Source organism: Mobula birostris, chromosome 21 (genome assembly GCF_030028105.1).
Source record: "Mobula birostris isolate sMobBir1 chromosome 21, sMobBir1.hap1, whole genome shotgun sequence".
Taxonomy (NCBI): domain Eukaryota; kingdom Metazoa; phylum Chordata; class Chondrichthyes; order Myliobatiformes; family Myliobatidae; genus Mobula; species Mobula birostris.
In genome coordinates this window covers 38158844-38178768 of record NC_092390.1, presented here as the reverse complement: position 1 = coordinate 38178768, position 19925 = coordinate 38158844, and the positions used below count along the sequence as shown (strand labels likewise).

General features: G+C 40.2%; 1 protein-coding gene across 4 annotated transcripts in view; it reads right to left on the bottom strand.

Annotated features, from left to right (window-relative positions):
* LOC140185737 (myoferlin-like) overlaps nt 1-19925 on the bottom strand; it is a 267873-nt gene that overhangs the window by 95697 nt on the left and 152251 nt on the right. For all 4 annotated transcript variants that reach the window (XM_072239327.1, XM_072239328.1, XM_072239329.1 and 1 more), the window contains 5 exons: nt 14871-14996; nt 13020-13175; nt 11598-11689; nt 2539-2709; nt 1958-2100 (listed from right to left, as the gene is read on the bottom strand). In XM_072239327.1, coding sequence (XP_072095428.1) covers nt 1958-2100; nt 2539-2709; nt 11598-11689; nt 13020-13175; nt 14871-14996 — 688 coding nt within the window. The remainder of the gene's footprint in view (nt 1-1957; nt 2101-2538; nt 2710-11597; nt 11690-13019; nt 13176-14870; nt 14997-19925) is intronic.

Genomic DNA, 19925 nt, shown 5'->3' with positions numbered 1-19925 from the left:
GGCCTGTGAGCTCCTCAGATTCTGACAGCGGTGCCGTCTGGAGTTTAGGCATCTGTGGCTTAGCTCCTAGTTGGGTCACCAAAGGCAGTACGGACAAGGGGAGTTTCCAGACAAAGGGTGATCCAACAAAGGTCTCAACAGTGGAGCTTGGAGGAAGATGATGAATCATCACTACAGCAGTGAAGGCTGAAGCAGAGAAGGGTCTCTACTTATCTTGAATTCCATGCCACTGAACTCTGACCCCAAACTGTCAAGGACCGACTGCCTGTGCATCAGCCTCCCCACATTAAATAAAGTCACACACATTAGGGGAATCCACCCTAACAGCCCGGATTAGGTCCCAAGGTGATCAGCAGGTGCAAAGGGGGCCGAATTGAGAGGTCTGGCCTACACTGCACCAGTCTATGTGGATCCTGGATTGAACTCTAGAGTCACCAGAAGCCTCACTAGTAGACAACTCCTCAGGAGGCCATCATATTTGACTCGAGCAATCGCACTACTAGTTGTTGCACATTGTGGCGTCAATGGTATAAGCACACTCCTTAATAAGCAAACAACAGAATTATCTCCATGAAAGTACTTGAACACAGTGTCCCCATTTCAAGGGCACAAAAGAAAATGAGAATTGAACTGAACCACCAGCATAACGTTAAATGCTAATGAAAATCAGATCACTTAAACTCAAACTGTTTTGCATTCAAAGCCTCAGAAAAATAAACTCATCTTAAAATTCTTCTGCTTCAACAGTACTACTAGCAATGAAAAATAACAAAAGGTTAAACATAACATACATTCTTACGCTGTCTTCAAACTCCATGGAATGTACAATTCGGGTTATCGGAATGACAGCCCACCTATGAAAGCAGTCAGTTTATCGTTTTTTATTTTATTTATTGAGATGCAATGCCGAATGGGCCCTTTGAGCCACACCGGCAGCAACTTCCACTTTAACCCTAGCCTAATTATCGGGCAATTTACAATGACCAATTAACCCATCAACCGGTATGTCTTTGGACTGTGGGAGGAAACCAGAGCACCCAGAGGAAACCCATGCAGTCAGGAGGAGAACGTACAAACTCCTTACAGCCACAGCAGGATCTTAGTAAAGGGGCATTCCATTCCACTCTGCAAAATTAGTTGTCGAGGAAAGAGGTCTCTTGGCAAGATAGCTTCAACAGATCTGTTCATTACATTTATTTTAATTGTTTCAGTCTTAAAATCTGAATACTTTAATTTTGTTTCTCTTTTCTCACATTCCATTTTTTTTTTACAGGGAACGATCTGTCTGCATGGCATGCAAACTAAACCTTTTCGCACGCAACAACAATAAACCACGTATCTATATTCAATGAAATCAAGTGCCTTGACCAGAAAGTGCAAGGTAAGTTAGCTCATAAACAATTAACATTGTAATTGAGCTGGATAAAAACTATTCAAGTCACATTAATCCTACTTTTCTTTAAGATTCAAGATTGTTTAATGTCATTTCCAATACGCGGGTGTAAAGGAGAACAAAATAATTGTTACTCTGAATCTAATGCAGGACAAAGTGAAACACAATAAAGAACATAATAATTAAAACACAATAAATATAAATACATAAATTAGCTTATATACATGGATTGAATAAACGTCCATAAAGTGACACTAGGCACAGGAGTGTCTACATAAGGTGACTCTAACAGAAAATGACAGTGTTGTGGTGGTGGGAGGTGTGGAAGGGTCAGATAGTGGGTGGAGGTGATGATCAGCCTTACTGCTTGGGGAAAGCAACCATTTTTGAGTCTGGTGGCCCTGGCATGGATACTATGTAGCCTCCTCCCTGATGAGAGTGGGTCAAACATCCCATGAGCAGGTTAGGTGGGGTCCATCATGAAGTTACTGGTCCTTTTCCGGAGCCTTTCTACTACTGTGATTGATGTCTTTCCTGGTAGCTTTCAACAGCAAAAGCACTTACCAATTTCACTTAGTACATATTCTTGACCATTATAGGTGAGCCTGCTGTCAGTGATAACAGGTGGAGAAAGGCCCTTCATCCTGGCCAAATTGTTCAATAGCTCAGATGGCTTGAGCTGATCTCGCCATGTATTTATTCCAGACCTGTTGAAGCAAGCCAATTCAGTTAAACACAATCAAATCAACCATAAACAAAAAATAAAGTTAACCTTATTAAAGTTCACATCAAAACTAAAAAAAAACATTTCATGCAATGAATTCCTTTTCAAGTGAACTTTACATAAGTCAATGAGAATTTTTCTACTTTATCCTATAAGATAGACACTAGGAGGGAGAAAGTTCTTTGATTTCTTATTTCCAATTATTGCCCAATAACGTGTATGTGCAATGGTGTAAAAAATATGCTGCTATTTTACTAAGCACCTGATCACAGACAGAGCCAGCAAAAGGCTTTATACCTGAACCAGAGAATAATTCAGGCTTTTGTGGCCATATTCCAGGAACTATCAAGGACAGAAGGGAACATTTATACATACAGAGACATAATGCAAAAGCATCAATTCATACAGCTTCAGTACTTACACACAATATGACTGGGGCAATCCAGCACAAGCTCCAAAGTGGGATAAAAGTCGGTTCTCCAAATCAATAATAGTCTCTCCAACTTTTTCATCACGTGACAACAAATCAAAATCATAGAGTGCAATTTTGAGGTCTTTCTCCGTAGGCAAATTGCAAGTAATTTCAAACATCCTGAAGACAAATAAAACAGCAGTCATTTTTGGAGCTGATGTTATAATTTTTCCTGAAAGAAGGAAATGGAATTTTTATTTAAATTGGCAACATTGCTCATAACAGCTTTCAAAACTGCTGGTTGGAACATGTATTCATCAATTAGTTCAGCCAGAGGGAAGTATTGGGTTTAATGCCTGTTCAACGTTAAGTTCAGTTACCTCAATAGGACTGATAAGGGACTCCCCCTTTATGTTCAAGCTAGGGATATGAGAAAGACTGCCCCAGGTTCTAACAAATAAACAGTAAATTTCACTGTCAGAGAACATATCAATGCTAAACATCAAAGCCACTTCATTTTATATAAAGCAACATTTCCTTTTGTTGCAAGCTATCCAATACAGAAGAAAAGTACCATAGTATTTTTCACTCATAAGTTACCAAGAACTGATTTCAATTTGAACTTACATCTAGTCAACTATAAACAATCTTAAAGCATTACTCTGTACATTTGTTTTGAGCACATCAAGTTGGATTTATTTCTGGGAAGTTCACTAAAGAGACTCAGCTTCATGTTCTTGCCCATGCTGTCCTTTAAACCAAAGACAACTTTACACAGCACCATAAGACAGCAAGACATTTGAGCAGAATTAGGGCATTCCTTGGTATCCACATTTCCGATGATCTCACCTGGTCCCTGAACCCCACCATCCTGATCAAAAAGGCGCAACAGCGCCTTTATTTCCTGCGGAGCATCAAGAAAGCTCACCCCTGTCCCAGGATACTGACGGACTTTTACCGCTGCACCATTGAGAGCATACTCACCAACTGCATCTCAGTGTGGAATGGCAATTGTCCCATATCGGACTGCAAAGCACTCCAGCGTGTGGTGAAAACTGTCCAGCGGATTATCGGCACCAAATTGCCCACCATTGAGAACATCTACCATAAACGCTGCCTGGGCAGGGCGAAAAGCATTATCAAGGATGCATCTCACCCTAACTATGGACTTTTTACTCTCCTCCCATCCGGTGGGCTCTACAGGAGCCACCGCTCCTGCACCAGCAGGCTCAAGAAGAGCTTCTTCCCTGAGGCTGTGACCCTGCTGAACCTCACATCACAGTGCTAAGTAGTAATGCACCCATATTGGACTGTCTCAGTAATTTTATATTTGTATGCTGTAGCACTTACTTTTTATTCGCAGTTATTTTGTAAATAATACTATTCTTTTGCACTTCTGGTCAGATGCTAATTGCATTTCATTGGCTTTGTATCTGTACTCGGCACAACGACAATAAAGTTGAATCTAATCTAATCTAATCATGGCTGACTCCTTATCCCTCTTAATCTTGGGCAGATGGGTGTCACTGGTCGTGGCTGGCAGCTCATCTGAAAGGTAAACTAATGTTAAACCTCCACTGAATTTTGGCTACGCACACTCATGGGAAAGACTTTGGGTGTGAACCCCGAGGAAAAATCCAGAGCAGGAGTCCCTAAGGAAGCCTACATTGTATTCAACATGGGCAGCTCCTGAGACACTGCTGGTACCAAACTATATCGATCTCAGATGTTACTGAGGATTCATCAGTTGTGTGGAGACGGGGGAGCCTACTGTGTGGGCAACAGTTTGCTCTCCATATTGTACCACCCAGGCTGGTTTGTGTATCAGCTGGTGGCGCTGCGCCAATGACAGACAGCATGGGTGAACCTGATCAATGCCTTCTCCCTGTCACCTTTAACATCCTTACTCATCAAGATCCATTTAATCTCTGCTTCAAATATACCCAAATGACTGGGTCTCCACAGTTGCCCATGGCAACTATTTCCACAGATTCACCACCCTCGTGCTAAGAAAATTACTCCTCATATCTGTTCTTCTACTTTGACGCTGTGCCTTCTGGTCCAAGACTCCCCCATGATGGGAATCATCCTCTACGTCCACTTTATCTAGGTCTTTCAAATATTCTATAGGCTTCAATGAGATCCCGCCCTCATTCCTCTAAACTCAACTAGTACAGGCCCAAACCAACAAACACTCCTCAGATGTTAACCCTTTCAGTCCTGGGATCGTTCTCATGAATTCAACTATAATCAATCTAACGCAAAGCATTATTCTGGATATTCTTCATGAGTACATAACATTAGATCTAATTCTGGGAAGTTCCTTAAATAAACCCAAAATTTCACTACATTCCTGCCCATGTTGTCCTTTACCGAAAAAGTCAAAGCACTCAACCATGAATTATGTTTTAATTCTGCTGAGCAGAATCTGGCAATGTAGAAGGTACAATCTGAATAGTAAACTACTTTAGCTTGCATCAGGAAGTGTAACAATATCAAGTATGCCTGCCGCAATGGTCATTCTTTTTCCTCTCTTCTTTCTTGTCAAAAACACAAGAGCTTGAACGCTTAGATGACTAAACTCAAGAACAGTCCTTCTGCACTGCTATCAGATTTCTGAAGCAATCAATTTTTCCTCCATCCCATTTACCACATTTGTGAATCCTTAATTTTACCTCTTCCATTATTTTCACTTCAACTATCCTTTTCTTTGCAGTACCTCATTTGGAATATTATACTTTGCATCATCCTGTTGTTTTTAGACTATTGGTAGCCACTGTCTTTTTTAAAATAATAATTATTATAAGATTTGTACATTTTAACAAACGTACGTATTTTCACACACTGGCAGAAAGTAATATAGCAGCTAAACTTAATCAGCTTTCTCAGTTGTCATTGGCTAGGTATTAGCACATTATCTGCATGATATAATTGTTCCAATTATGCAGACTAATAATTAATATATCTTTATCTAAGGCATTTTTAAAAATCTTATCTATAAAGTGATAGATTTTTCAGATGTGCCATCTTTATTCTTAGTATCTGTATGTTTTTGTGTACTCTAAAATAAACAAGAATCTTCGAATTAAAGACAGCAAATTCTTGAACAGAGCTCTTGACTATGGACAAACTTTGCCGTTAATGCAGAGATCTGTTTTTTTGCTGATTTATTATCTTTTTCATACTGCTCTTTTAGCATTTGTTTTTATCTAAATCAGTGCATTCTCAATTCAAAGTCTTGATCTGGGCTTGCAGATCAATGTGCTCACACCTTTGCAGCTCCGTTAAGATAGCTAGTGTCCAAGCTTTTTTTTCGTTCACGACCACATCTTTTTTGATTTTACAGCATATTGCTTGAACATCACTTATGAATCAGTCCTCACTAGACTTGGTATTGATAGCACATTTCTTTCCCAACAGTGTCAAATTAATGTGCATCACTTATGTGCTGAAGATTTCAGCCAACTTTTCTCTCTCAGCTAGGAATTCAAGGGTCCCACTGGTCTGTTTTAAATTTTTAGCCATTGTATTGGTTTCGATCTTAAGAATTACTCTTCACTTTTAGACATCAGAAATCTCACCAAATTCACAGCCCCGTTGTGACTATATCAGGTTACACGAAACAAACATCTGTCTGACATCTGGGTGGGAATAATTGCGCAACCTCTTGGAATGGATGTCTGATTGATTTTAAATTCTACTCTTGAATTTATGAAGGGTAAAATTATCTGGAATCTCATGTGGTTACAAAAACTCTGAATTAACCAGTCACAATACAAAAATGATTGTGACCTACCAGAAATGGATCCTGTCAGGTTTATGGGGAAGATGCCGTTTAGTACCAAGCAATATCTTCTAAGCAGAAGATCTATAGAAGGCATTAAACCTATTGTCAATCAGCTGGAGGAGCGAGGAATTCTTGTCAAAATACACAAGTCCCTCAAACCATCCAATCTGACCTGTCAAGGCAGTGAATAGCACTTGCAGACTGATTGTGGATTACAGAATTGACAAGTTAATTCCTCTGGTAGCCCGTCCATCACCTGTCTTCAACACCCTGAATCCATCCTGTAAGTGGTTTACATTCATCAATCCGGCCAATGATTTCCGGCCGGTACCACTGATGATGCCTGAATGTCAACCATAGTTGGTTTTTACAGTTGATGGTCAACAATATCAGTTGATGAGACTACCACAGGGACTTCACAATAGTCCTACTAACATATGGCCTTGAGATAACATCTAAAGGGATTTCCAAGCACTGACTCAACCCTCATACTATATGTAGACAACATCCTAATTGCCTTTGAGATTGCAGGTCAGCACGAATGCGATGTACTCTGCCTGCTCGATTATCTAGCCCTCAAGGAACACAAAGAAAATTTGGACAAGGCACAATTGCAACAAGGGGACGTGATTTACTTGGGACAGAAAATTTCCCAGGGCAAATGGGAAATAACTGAAGATTGTGCAAAGAACATTAAACCAGCAAAACCACCTACAACAATCCAGCAACTTTAATCTTCTCTGGGTTTGTGCAACTACAACAGAGCATGGGTCGACTCACACGCAGAAATTGCTCAACCCCTCACTCGTCTGCTGAAAGGCAGCAAGCACTCCAACAACCCTCTGACTCTTAATGAATAACAGATGGAAGCTCTCCAAAGTTCAAAGGTGATACCAATAACTGCACTTGCATTGGTCATCGATGACACAGGAAGACCATTCACTCTGTATGTTAACAAGAAGCGTGCAACAGGACGGCAGTTACAACTCAAGAACGTGGAGATCAGCAGTGTCCTGTTGGTTATCATTCTGCCAAACCGGAAAACGTAGCCTTAAGATAGGGTACATGTCTATGAGCAGTGCAACCACCTTATCTAGCAGTCATGACTGTTTCTAACATCAGGCTTTAAATGTTCGATGACATTCAGTTCATGTTCTACTGACTAAGAACAGGGCCTCTCAAGTGACAACAGCTCGGTGGTCTAAGTGGTCTGCTGTTCTTCACCCAAATGATCAAGTCCAGCAAATCCATCTACGTTATTGTCAGTGGACATGGAAGACTATGACCATCGTGCCTGTGCCAAGAACAATTACATGCCAAGAAGATGCAAGTTATCATGTGCCTTTATCAAACCCACATCTCGTTCTGTACAATGATGGCTCCTCAACCATTGAGGGAGGAATCTGAATGGCTGGTTGAGCTGTTGTCACGGAAAATGAAGTGGTGGTCTCGGGAAGCATGGCTCCCAGTACCTCTGCACAACCGGCAGAACTGAAAGCTTTAATTGAACTCTGCAAGCGTGCAGAAGGAAGATCAGCTAATAACTGCACAGACCCTTGATACACTTCCAGAGTCGTTCATGACTTTGGAAACTTATGGAGACAAATAGGATTTATTACAGCTGTGGGAACTCCAATCAGGAATGGCGAATTAGTACAAGAACTTATGTGGTCATACAACTACCATCAGAAGTTGCAGCAGTAAAATGTAAAGGTCACTCTAAAATGACCACAATAGAAAGCCATGGAAATGCATTTGCAGACAAAACTGCAAACTGTGAAGGAAAGAAGGAATAAAGAAAATCAAAGAAATGGAAGAAAACTCGATAACTGAAACCAAGTAAAACACTGTGTCACAGACGAACATGCAAGTTACTCAAGAAATGCAAGATCTTTGCTCAAATGAAGCAAAGAGGTACTGTATAGAAAATGGTGGGTTATTAAACAATGATGGAGTATGGAGATATAGCAGTAGTCATAGACTAGTAGCCCCAGCCGAGCTGCTTCCTTACCTGGCACAGCAGATACACTCCTTAGAACACAATGGAGTGCAAAAGATGGCCGACAAATTCTCCCACTGGTGGTGGAATCCAAAGCTCAGGATGTAAGCTTGACAAACAGTTGAGAGATGTATGACACGCCAGAAAACAAACACCAGATCAATGGAGAAGCTACTTCAACTAAGTAATCCTGCCCCACCTGGTCCATTTTAACATCTACATTACCAAAGTGCCAATGATATTCGGACAAATTTTCAAGATGGGTGGAAGGCATCCCAACGAGAAAAACTATTGCCACACTCACAGCCAAGGCTCTGATTAAGGACTGTATTCCTAGTAGATGGGGATTTGCCATGCCACATTGACTCTGACCAAGGAACACATTTCACTGGAAATGATTGTCAAGAATTATGTCAACTGATGAACACTGAATAGTCTCTTCATTGTCCACATCAGAGTCATCAGGACAAGTTGAAAGATTGAATGGCATCATCAAACAATGACTAAGTATCACAAGGAAGGCAGACCAGGGCCTACAGCTCTTCCTGTGGTTTATGCAGCATCCAGGCAACTGTAAACAAAACAGAGTTGAGTCCACTTGAAATGGTGACAGGGAGCTCTCTGTCTCAGACAGGCTGATATACATGTTATGGCAGATAGCTTAGTTGATTATTGTTCAAAACTAATGCAGCTGTTCAGTCTGCTTCTCAAGAGGTTTCTGCTGCTTGGAGTGGTCCATCAGGAGGAGTACACAACTTGATTCCTGGCGAGTGGGTCCTGGTAACCACACAAAGAACTGCTGGGAAGTTGGTGGGAAGGTCTTTACCAAGTACTGCTAATTATTAATTCAGCAGTCAAGGTAAAAGTAAGTGAATACACGTCAGCCACTGCAGGCGAGCTAAAGTGAATCCAGTTTAACACAAATACTCTGGGAAGACTTCACACATGAATATAATTATTGGACATTATCATAAACAAAATGTTTGTGTTTGTTTAAAAGTGATTATTAGCAGAATAGCTCAAACTCCTATAAGCATTCCAAATGTATTCAATCATGATGCACTACTAAAACTGTCTTTAAACAGTGGCTTTTAAATAATCTGTAATGTAGATTTTTTTAAGATCTGAATTTTCAGATGTGATTCTGCCAGGATTTCTTACAGAATTAAAAGGTGGGGGGAGGGGGAACTGTTGGAAACAACTTTCTCTTTTTTAAAAAAAATACTTGTAAGATTTGTACTTTTTAACAAACTCATTTTTCACTCTTACTGGCAGAAAGCGGCATAACAGCTAAACTAACGGTTTATCACCTTAACACGAGGAAATCTGCAGATGCTGGAATTTCAAGCAACACACATCAAAGTTGCTGGTGAACGCAGCAGGCCAGGCAGCATCTCTAGGAAGAGGTACAGTCAATGTTTCGGGCTGAGACCCTTCGTCAGGATCCTCTCATATCCCTTTTGCCAATCAACTGTCCAGCTCTTGGCTCCATCCCTCCCCCTCCTGTCTTCTCCTATCATGTCTGATCTCCCCCTTCCCCTTTCAAATCTCTTACTAGCTCTTCTTTCAGTTAGTCCTGACGAAGGGTCTCAGCCCGAAACGTCGACTGTACCTCTTCCTAGAGATGCTGCCTGGCCTGCTGTGTTCACCAGCAACTTTTATGTGTGTTGGTTTATCACCATTCTCATTTTTCATTGGCTAAGTATTAGCACCTTACCTACATGATATAATTGTTTTAATTATGTAGCCTGTTAACTAATTCATTGCTAAGGAATGTCTCTCAACTTGTCTATAAAAGTGATAGATTTTTTAGAAGCGCCATCTTTATTCTTTCATCTATACATCTCTGAGCATCGTTTCTCAGTTGTTTATTTAGTTTGTTTAATATTCGTGTGTTTGTATGAAAATCTTAGAATGAAGACTACTCTTCATTCTTGATTCCTGGAGGAATCCCAAGGACCAGAAATTAAGCAGAGATCCAGCAACACCCTGTATTTTTTGTATTAATTACTACCATGTGGGCACATGGCCAAGTGGTTAAGGCATTTGACCAGCAACTTGAAGGTCGTGAGTTCGAGCCCCAGCCGAGGCAGCGTGTTGTGTCCTTGAGCAAGGCACTTAACCACACAGCGCTCTGCGACGACACTGGTGCCAAGCTGTATCGGCCCTTGCCCTTCCCTTGGACAACATCGGTGTTGTGGAGAAAGGAGACTTGCAGCATGGGCAACGGCCGGTCTTCCATACAACCTTGCCCAGGCCTGTGCCCTGGAGAGTGAAGACTTTCCAGGTGCAAATTCATGGTCTCACAAGACTAACGGATGCCTTCAATTACTACCATGTATGCTGTACACTGAGATTCACAGGAGCACAGAATTACATTGCACCCAGGTATATATAACAATAAATTGATCCGATTCTGAATGTAGCTTGTTGTCTGATTTAGTAATTTTAGTCTAGCACCTAATAGTTTTTATTTGAACTGGTGCTCCAATCATTGCACTCACAAGTACTTGCTGCTTTACTTTTGACTCACAAGGTTATTTTTGGCTTTGTAGTCATTCTCTCATCTCCAGGTGCCGTAGGGGTAGAGTCAAGCCTGACTCCAGAACCAAGGGAAAAGTCCAGGTCGATAATTCTGTCTTGCACTGCCACCAGCATTGCCTTTCAGATGCAACATTAAATTGAGGCATAGTCTACCCACTTAGGTGTTTTTAAATTGATTAAGGCTACAATTTACAGAAAAGCAATTTCACTAGTATCCCATAAAACATTACTGTCCGTTAAGCAACAGATGAAAGCTCACGGAGTAATGCGTCCCATGCTTGGCCCCATGTCTAAACTATTTCTAAAAGTTTTGTTTGCAGAGTGAAGACCACTTCATATCTGCTTATGTTTTTTAAATTAATTTGGGCCATGATTGAACACACTCCCCATTACACATCCTTAAGTCCTGCTGACTGTTTGCTTAAAAGGACTGGAAGAGTATTGGTTTTAAAAATACTAACAAATTGTCATGCAATTCAACTGCAGTATACCAGCAGATTAACAAACCAGTAAGACTTGAATGAATCAATGAAGGAATGGTTACTTATAGTTGATGTTTTTGTAGAGCATTGTGCGAATAGAAGAGAAGAAAAACACAAACCACTTAAGATAGCAAGTAATATACGGAAGCAAGAACTATTATATCTAAAGATGCCCATTTAACCCAAGATAATGTTACTTCTATTGACAGCCCTTATTAGAATACGCACTGAACATTCAAAATATATTATGCATTACCTGCCATACACTGGGCTCAAAGTGCTAGGAACATAATTGTCTCTATCTTCTATTGTTTTTTTACCCAAGCTGATCTTCACATAAGGGTCACACTGAAAGAAAAATGGTTTTTAGGGGAAAATTAATACAATAAATTTAGCAAAAGGGAAAAATAGTTATTTTGGTAAAATTAATCAGGTAGACAAGGATAAACAAAGGGACATCCACTCAACCTCTCTAGTTTCTATCAGCTGGCTATACCACCAGAAATTGCATCCAGAAACTGAACTAAAAATAAAGCTACATTTTTCTTATTTATATTTAAATTTCTAAGTATGAACATGCCAGATCTTGGTGAAAATCTGCTTCTGGTATCCGGAACACAAAATACAAAAGAAATATTGTAAGAGTTTTTGGGTAATTGACAACCAAAACATCTACATGTAGGGATCAGAGTTTTTGCTACAGGAAAGTGGCCTAGAAACATTAATTCCTGCAATTTAAACTTATTAGTCATTGACAAGCTATTGTTGCATTTACAAGTATTATAGCCGTTGGTTTGTCCTGGTTTTATTCTCCCACCCCTGTTCTTTCTTGATCTAGATACAAACTGGTCAAAGCTTAAATCAGCTTGCTTTGTAAAGGTTTCCAGTAAAGAAAATAAAGGCATATGTGCAACAAAACTATGTGTTGGAAACAAAATACCCAAAAAAACATTTTTAATCAGTTTGGCTGAGTGATATTTGATTTTATAAATAGAGCACAGTTCAAAACTGGAACTAAGCATCATAATAAATCTAGACCAGTGAGGTAGTGGTAATGAAGACCAATTTGTGATTCCAGGGCTTTGGAATAGAAGGAAGATGGAAGAAAAGAGGTCAAGAACAGTCCCTGGCCTCCTGATTGTTTTGGTTACAAGCTGGATATCAACAGGAAGGTTCATTGCAAAAACAATGGACAGAAACTCAGCCCTTGTGATTAGATGCCAAGAAAGGACTAAAGAAATTGAAAGAAATGTTAATATGTTATGTAGCTTAAGACCTGTCCATTTACTTGCTCAGATCAGGAGTCAGAAATCCACAATATCATGTCTAAACTAATAAAATTATTTAAGGGGAAATTTGTGAAGTGGAGTTTGGGGGATCAGATGGGTATGTGATGTTTGACCACCATCTCCTATTGCCTTCAGGTATCCGGTCCCATTTTATCATGCAGACTGGTGTGCAGAGATCAGACAGAGAGATGAGCAACTGTGCAGGCACTTAAATAAAACTATGTGCACTTGAACAACAGATTTTCAACATAATCTTGTAAAAGTAGATTAAAAAACTGCAATGAGATAAAGGCTACACGACTCACATACCCTCCTAATGCAGTGATAATCTTCTGGAAATTACTTGATGCCAGCAGATTCAATGCAAGTGAAATATTCAAGTTTCCTACCTTGCCGTTATTATCTTTTGGTTGCAAGTCAATGGCTCTTACGATATAAATTCGCACCAAACATTCTTGAGTTCCACTGTCAGGCAGCTCGATGAACTGGCGTGAAGGCATTTTAACATTGGGATCATCACTTAAAGGATAAATTTTGAAGGAGCCCTAGAAAATATAAGCAAATGACATGAAAGCTCAGTGTCACTGGACAGGTAAATAATTCATGGGAATAAATTCAGGACAATTGCAGTATTCACCAATTATTTTTCTATGAGATTCTGGTCAGGATGGTGCTTACACAAACTAGCTTGAAGGAACTATCACACAGAAATACTCAGGTCAGTCAGCACAAGCGAAGAGAGAAACCGAATTAGGGTTTTGATTACCACAGCTCCAATGAATAGGCTCTATCTCTGTCCACGCTGTCCAACATTGAATATTCAATCATATTTTATTTCAGATTTCTAGGATCAGCAATAGTTTCCAATATCTGAACTGCGTGAAATTATCCGTTTTCAATTTTTTTTTTTTTTTTTTTTTTTTTTTTTTTTTTTTTTTTTTAAGTCTCAAGGAATCCTCCCTTACTGACTTAGGAGTACTTACCTATAAACACACCACTGTTTCGCAAGCCAAAATCTTTGCAGGTCAGACCAGTAGAGTCAGATGTACAGTACAGTAACAGGCCCTTTGGCCCAAATTGTTCATGTCAATCAATGTCTCCTAAGCTAGTTCCATTTGCCTGTATTTGGCCCATATCTCTCATATCTATCCAAATGTCTTTTAAATGTAATTGGACCCACCACTACTGCTTCCACTTTCAGCTCATTCCATTAAAATCATCAGCCTCCACGGTAAAAACTTGCTTTTATACCCCCAATCTTAAACCCTTCTGAAAGGGTTAGAGATTAATAAAACATTAAGAAAAGCATTTTTCCCTTTGCTCCAGTTTCTTAATGTGGCTACTGTGAACCTGGAGAGAAGGCCACACAGAAAAAGTAGCCACAGACCTGGAATATTATTGATTTCTTCTTCAACTCAGAGACTGTGTTACCTAATTAATACTTCCTTGTCCATAAGCATCAGCTTGACCTGGAAGCTCTGCTGTCTTGGTTATCCTATAGAAGGAAATGCCAGGAATTCTAATAATGGGCCGGTCTACTATCTAGAAGACACAAAGACTTCAGATGCTGTAATCCAGAGCAAAAAAAAACTGATTGAAGAACATCAGCAGGTCAGGCAGCATCTGTGGAGGCAATTTCAGGTTGATAATCGGCATCAGGACTGAGTGTAGAGAGCAGATAGCCAGTAGAAAGGAATGCAAGGTAGGAGTGAGACAGATGGTCAAGATTTTAACATGGTGGTCCATCAGACAAGTGCAAGTGTAACACTATGTGGGGAATATCCAAAACTATTAATTTTTCTGTAGGGTGATGAGAAAAACTCAATGAGAAATAGTCCATATGTTCTATTAATCCCATTTCTACCATTACTTTACTCCAAAGTTTTTTGTGCAAGACCACTCCAGTAGAATGGTAGTTTCAACTGCATGCCTGCTTAAAAGATACAGCTCATAACTACATAGTGATGGACAGCATAACTCCTATATTAACCTTAAGCTATTTTGCTTGTTAATTTATTAAGAATGTCTGCAGACAAGCAATATGTATATTCAAACTCTTTGGACTACTTGAAAAGAGAGCACGTAATCTTTTAAAGGCAGGTAAACTGGATTTTTTTTTGGTTGAATACAATCTCAAGAGTTAGACTTTCACCCTGATACATGCAAGGTGCAATTATATTCATTAAATATTTTTTAAAAATTGATAATGAAACCACATTAGTTTAAAGAAAAAGGCCTACCTTAAATTCACCTACAACTGACGGGTCTTCATCATCCTCAGATTTGCCCCTGTAGAGTTTAAATGTCTGGCAGAAATCAGTCAGCCCTTTGAATTCAGGGACATCCTCCAGAGCTGTGTCATACACCTGTAGGGAGTGAAGTCAAGGAAGCCAAATTAAACAAGAAAGAAACAAGAAGCACTCTTATCACCAACTAGTCCCACTTCATTTTTTGCCTGGAAGGTAGAATCACCTTATCTAGATGGAAGCTGGCGTGGGGCTGATTATTGGCAACAGTTAGGGCCAGGTGTAATCTGAAAATGTCCAGGCAGTGACAGTTTTAAAATCATCTCTCTTAATTGTGCTGACAGTTATATGTCTACAGGCAATGCAAAATGTCAAACTCTCTTCATTTCAAGTGAAAGTAGAAAACAGACCTTTGGAATCTAACTGGCAGGGACAATAGCAGATAAGCAGCCTAGGTAACAAATATTAATCATAATTAAAACTTTAGCAGTGTTAATATGCCACTGTTAAATATCATTTGCCAACCGAGTAGTGTTATAAGTACAATCTACTCCAAACAGGAGCAACAACATTGGAAACAGTAAAACTTTAAGCCAGATCAGCCTGGAGCAAACCCACTGCCCATCTTCACCAACCTTTTGCAGATACAGATAGCAAACCTAACTGACTCTATTTACCTTCGTGATAAAGAAGGCTCTGCACTACAATCCAGGACTCACCCCAAGGTCTCCAACACTTTTAAACTGATAAATGGCACCGCAGTAGCATAGTGGTTGGCATGTTACTACAGCCTGGAACATTCCAGAGTTCAGAGTTCAATTCCAGCACTGCTCTGTAAGGAATTTCCATATATGTCCTCCCCATGAGAAATGTGGGTTTTGCTCAGGTGCTCAGTTTCCTTCCCGCAATCCAAAGATGTACCGGATAGGTTAACTTGTCCCATGATTAGTTTAGGTTTAATCTGGGTTGAGAGTTTGCTGGGGCTGTGTGACTCGAAGGACCCACTGTACCACTAATTAATGTTCATGAGTACTGACATGAGTAGGAAAGGTACGTCGCATCCGGAGTTTCTCCGGTTAGCGGACGATTTCCCTCCACACCTCTCTGATGACGTAGTGGGGAAGCACATACGAGGCAAGTCACAGCAGTGGTTTGCCATTGCCTTCTGCTGGGTGAGTTTCCAAAGAGATCACCAGCTCGTAACCCAGCATGGATGGAAAGCGTGCGGGGGAGCTGGCTGGATTCGAACTCGGGACCTTTCGTCCCGAAGTCCAACGCTGATGCCACTATGCCACCATGCCACCAGCCGGGTCCTGACATGAGTACAACTATATAAATCTTGAAAACGGCTTGTGTTTCTTTCCCCCATCAGCATTGGCAAGCCCATTCAATTGAATGACTTTCTCAGAAAATGCTGGCAGAAAGCAGAGGGGCCAGATGCAAAGTGCATCCATTCTCCTCCCTTCAGCACATTGCTGCTATAAGGCCACAAGACATAGGAGCAGAATCAGGCCATTTGGCCCATTGAGTCTGCCCCACCAGTCAATCATGGCTGATTTATTTTCCCTCTCAACCCCATTTTCCTGCCTTCTCCCTGCAACCCTTGATGTCCTTACTAATCAAGAACCTATCAGCCTTTGCTGTAAATATACTCTGTGACTTGGCCTCCACAATCATCTGTGGCAATGAATTCTACAAATTCATGACCCTCAGCTAAAGAAATTTCTCATCTCTGTTCTACAGTGACGCCCTTCTATTAAGACTCTATATCTGAAAAAAAACATTTACATTGACATGCCTAATTAATTTTCTTACACATGCAATAAATATTAAACTGCACTTGCTCTTTAGAAAGGAAAAATGCACATTCAAGTCTTTCCAAGATGCTGAGTTTTTTAATGCTAATTTATTTTTTTTAAATTGCAGTTACCCATATGAGTGAGATATATTGGTGCTTGGTGGTTAGAGCCAACACACCAGCACCTGACCTCCAGCTCACATTAACATTTACCCCTGCATGTGCAGAAGTTCAAGACAGGATGAACAGCAGAGAGCTCAAGCCAAGGGCTGTTTGCTCCCCTAAAAGAAGCTGGCCCGTACCCACAACTTTTTCCATTTACAAAATAAAAGGTAAACATAACCTGCCAAGAACCACAAAGGAAATAAATACGAATGAAAATTGATTTTTGCATAAAAACATCAATTTACTGGATTGCACTGTTTGCATTCCAAAGTTTAAGCAGGCACTTCCAGTAATATTAATTTCATGCACCACTCAACACACACACACAAACCCAACATCATTGCTCATGTTCTTTTGTCTCCGGCACATGATGCTGGTTCAAGAGAATACAAACTAAGTTTCCACAATACTACCAGTTCTCTGGCTGCAACAGTTAAAGGCCACTCTATCCAAGTGCAACCTTTGCAATCTGCTGAATTCTATGCTGCAATCTGCTCATGAAAGTGGCTACACTTCACTATAGACATATTTACTGAAGACCACTAATTCCCTGGTATTTGGCAACCACCTTAAAATGGCGGTGCTTTCATGGTTATGTTGCTGGCTGTGCATTCTTTGAGTGGGAGCTCAGGCCAGATGCTACATGTACTCAAGACATAGGAGCAGAATTAGGTCACCTGGCCCAGCGAGTCTGCTTTGCCATTCAATCATGGCTGATTTATTATCCCTCTTAACTGCATTCTGCTGCCTTATCCCCATAACCATTGACGCCCTTACTAATCAAGAACCTATCAGCTTCTGCGTAAAATATACCAAATGACTTGGACTCCACAGCCATCTGTTGCAGTGAAATCCACAGATTCACCACCCTCTGGCTAAAGAAATTCCTCCATATAGAAATATGCAAGATAGCCCAGAAGGAGAGGCATAACACACAAACATTTGAAGACAACATCATTACAAGTAGAATCAGGTTTAATATCACCAGTATATGTCAGGAAATTTGTTTTGCAGAAGCAGAACATTGCAATTCATAGTAATGAAAATTATAAATCACAATAAGTATATACAAAAATAAATCAATTAAGTGGTGCAATGAAGAGAGGGAAAAATACTGAGGTAGTATTCCTGGTGTTCCTTGTCTATTCAGAAATCTGATGGCTGAGGGGAAAAAGCTGTTCCTGAAACATTGAGCGTGTGTCTTCATGCTCCAGTATCTCCTCCCTGATAGCAATGAGAAGAGGGCTTGTCCTGCATGATGGGCGTCCTTAATTATGGATGCCAGCTTTTTGAGGCATCACCTTTAGAAGGTGCCCTCAACGCTAGGGAGGCTATTGCCCATGATGATGGAGCTGGCTGAGTTTAGAACTTTCTACAGCTTTTTCTGATCCTGTGCAGTAGCCCCTCCGTACCAGATGGCGATGCAACCAGTTATAATGCTCTCTATGGTGTATCTGTAGAAATTCGTGAGCATCTTTGGTGACTTACTCACTCTCCTCAAACTCCTAATGAAATATAGTCATTGCTGTTCCTTCTTTGTAATTGCATCAATACATTTGGCCCAGGACAGATCCTCAGATGCCGACACCCAGGAACTTGAAACTGCTCACCCTTTCCACTTCTGATCCCTCAATGAGGACTAGTGTGCATTTACTCAATTTCCCCTTCCTGAAGTCCACAATCAATTCTTTGGTCTTACTGAGGTTTAGTGCAAGATTGTTGCTGTGACACCTTTCAACTAGCTAATCCATCCCGCTCCTATATGCCTTCTCATCACCATCTGAAACTCTGCAGAGAATAGCTGCACTGTCGGGAAATTTACTGATGGCATTTGAGCTGTGCCGAGCCACACAGTCATAGGTGTAGTGTAGAGCAGTGGGTTAAGCATGCATCGTTGAGGAGTAACAGTGTTGATTGTCAGTGGGGGGATATTATTTCTGATCTGCAGAGTCTGTGGTGTCCTGGTGAGAAAGTCAAGAATCCAGTTGCAGGGGGTGTGGTGATATCACATATCACATGTAAGAACATGATTGGACAGAGTTCAGAGCATGCGCAGAAATGACAGAAACTTGTATGTTAAAAACGTGGTCGCTATTTGCTGTTGTAAATAAAGGTTCTAGTTTTATTTCTTCCAGAATATGATTTGTTCTTAGTAACCCATGGTACGTATAAAGAACTCAACATGGTGTCAGAAGTCAGTCTGGAAGAATATCACGTTTCACTAACACGGAAAAAGCAAAGATAATTGAAAAAAAAGAGTGCAAACTTTCTCGTTGTTTGCTAACAGCTTTAAAAACGGAAGTTTTGCTACCCCCATCGACACTTCAGCTGACTGGAAACGTAGCTGAAAACTGGAAAAGATTTAAACGGCGATTTGAAATTTATTTATTGGCCATCGGAGCAGGTAATAAAATGGAAAAAAACAAAAGCTGCAATTCTACTCCATGTAATAGGGGATGACGCAATTGAAGTATATAACCAATTTATTTTTGAAAATGGAGATAATTTGATTCTAAAAGCGATAATTGACAAATTTGACACATTTTGTATACTGAAGCGTAATGTGACATATAAGCACTATAATTTTTTCAAATGTTGGCAGAAACTTGGTCAAACAATTGATCAATTTGTTACGGAGTTGAGAAACCACAGTAAGAGATTCGAGTTTGCAGAGCTTACAGACCCTCTCATTAAAGACAGAATTGTTTGTGGCATTCTGGATAATGGTCTGAAAGAAAGACTGTTAGAACAAGATTAGAATTTGGAAAAGTTGTGGCACTCTGCAAAGCTTCTGAGACTATGATGTTGCAGAGCTTTCTATCAATAACGGCTACGTAGACGCTGAAAGCACAAACATATTAGAAAAAAATGCAGCGACAATGAAACCAACAGAAAGCAAGACGTCATCTGAAAGAAAAAAACATTGTGATCGCTGTGGGTGGCAACATCATCTAAAAAAGTGTCCAGCGTATCCGAAAATGTGCAACACCTGCGGTAAGAGTAATCATTTTTCCTGCTGTTGCAGAAGTAGAAAGGAAATAAAACATGTAAATGCAGTGCTTGAAAATGAACTTGAGGAGTTTTAT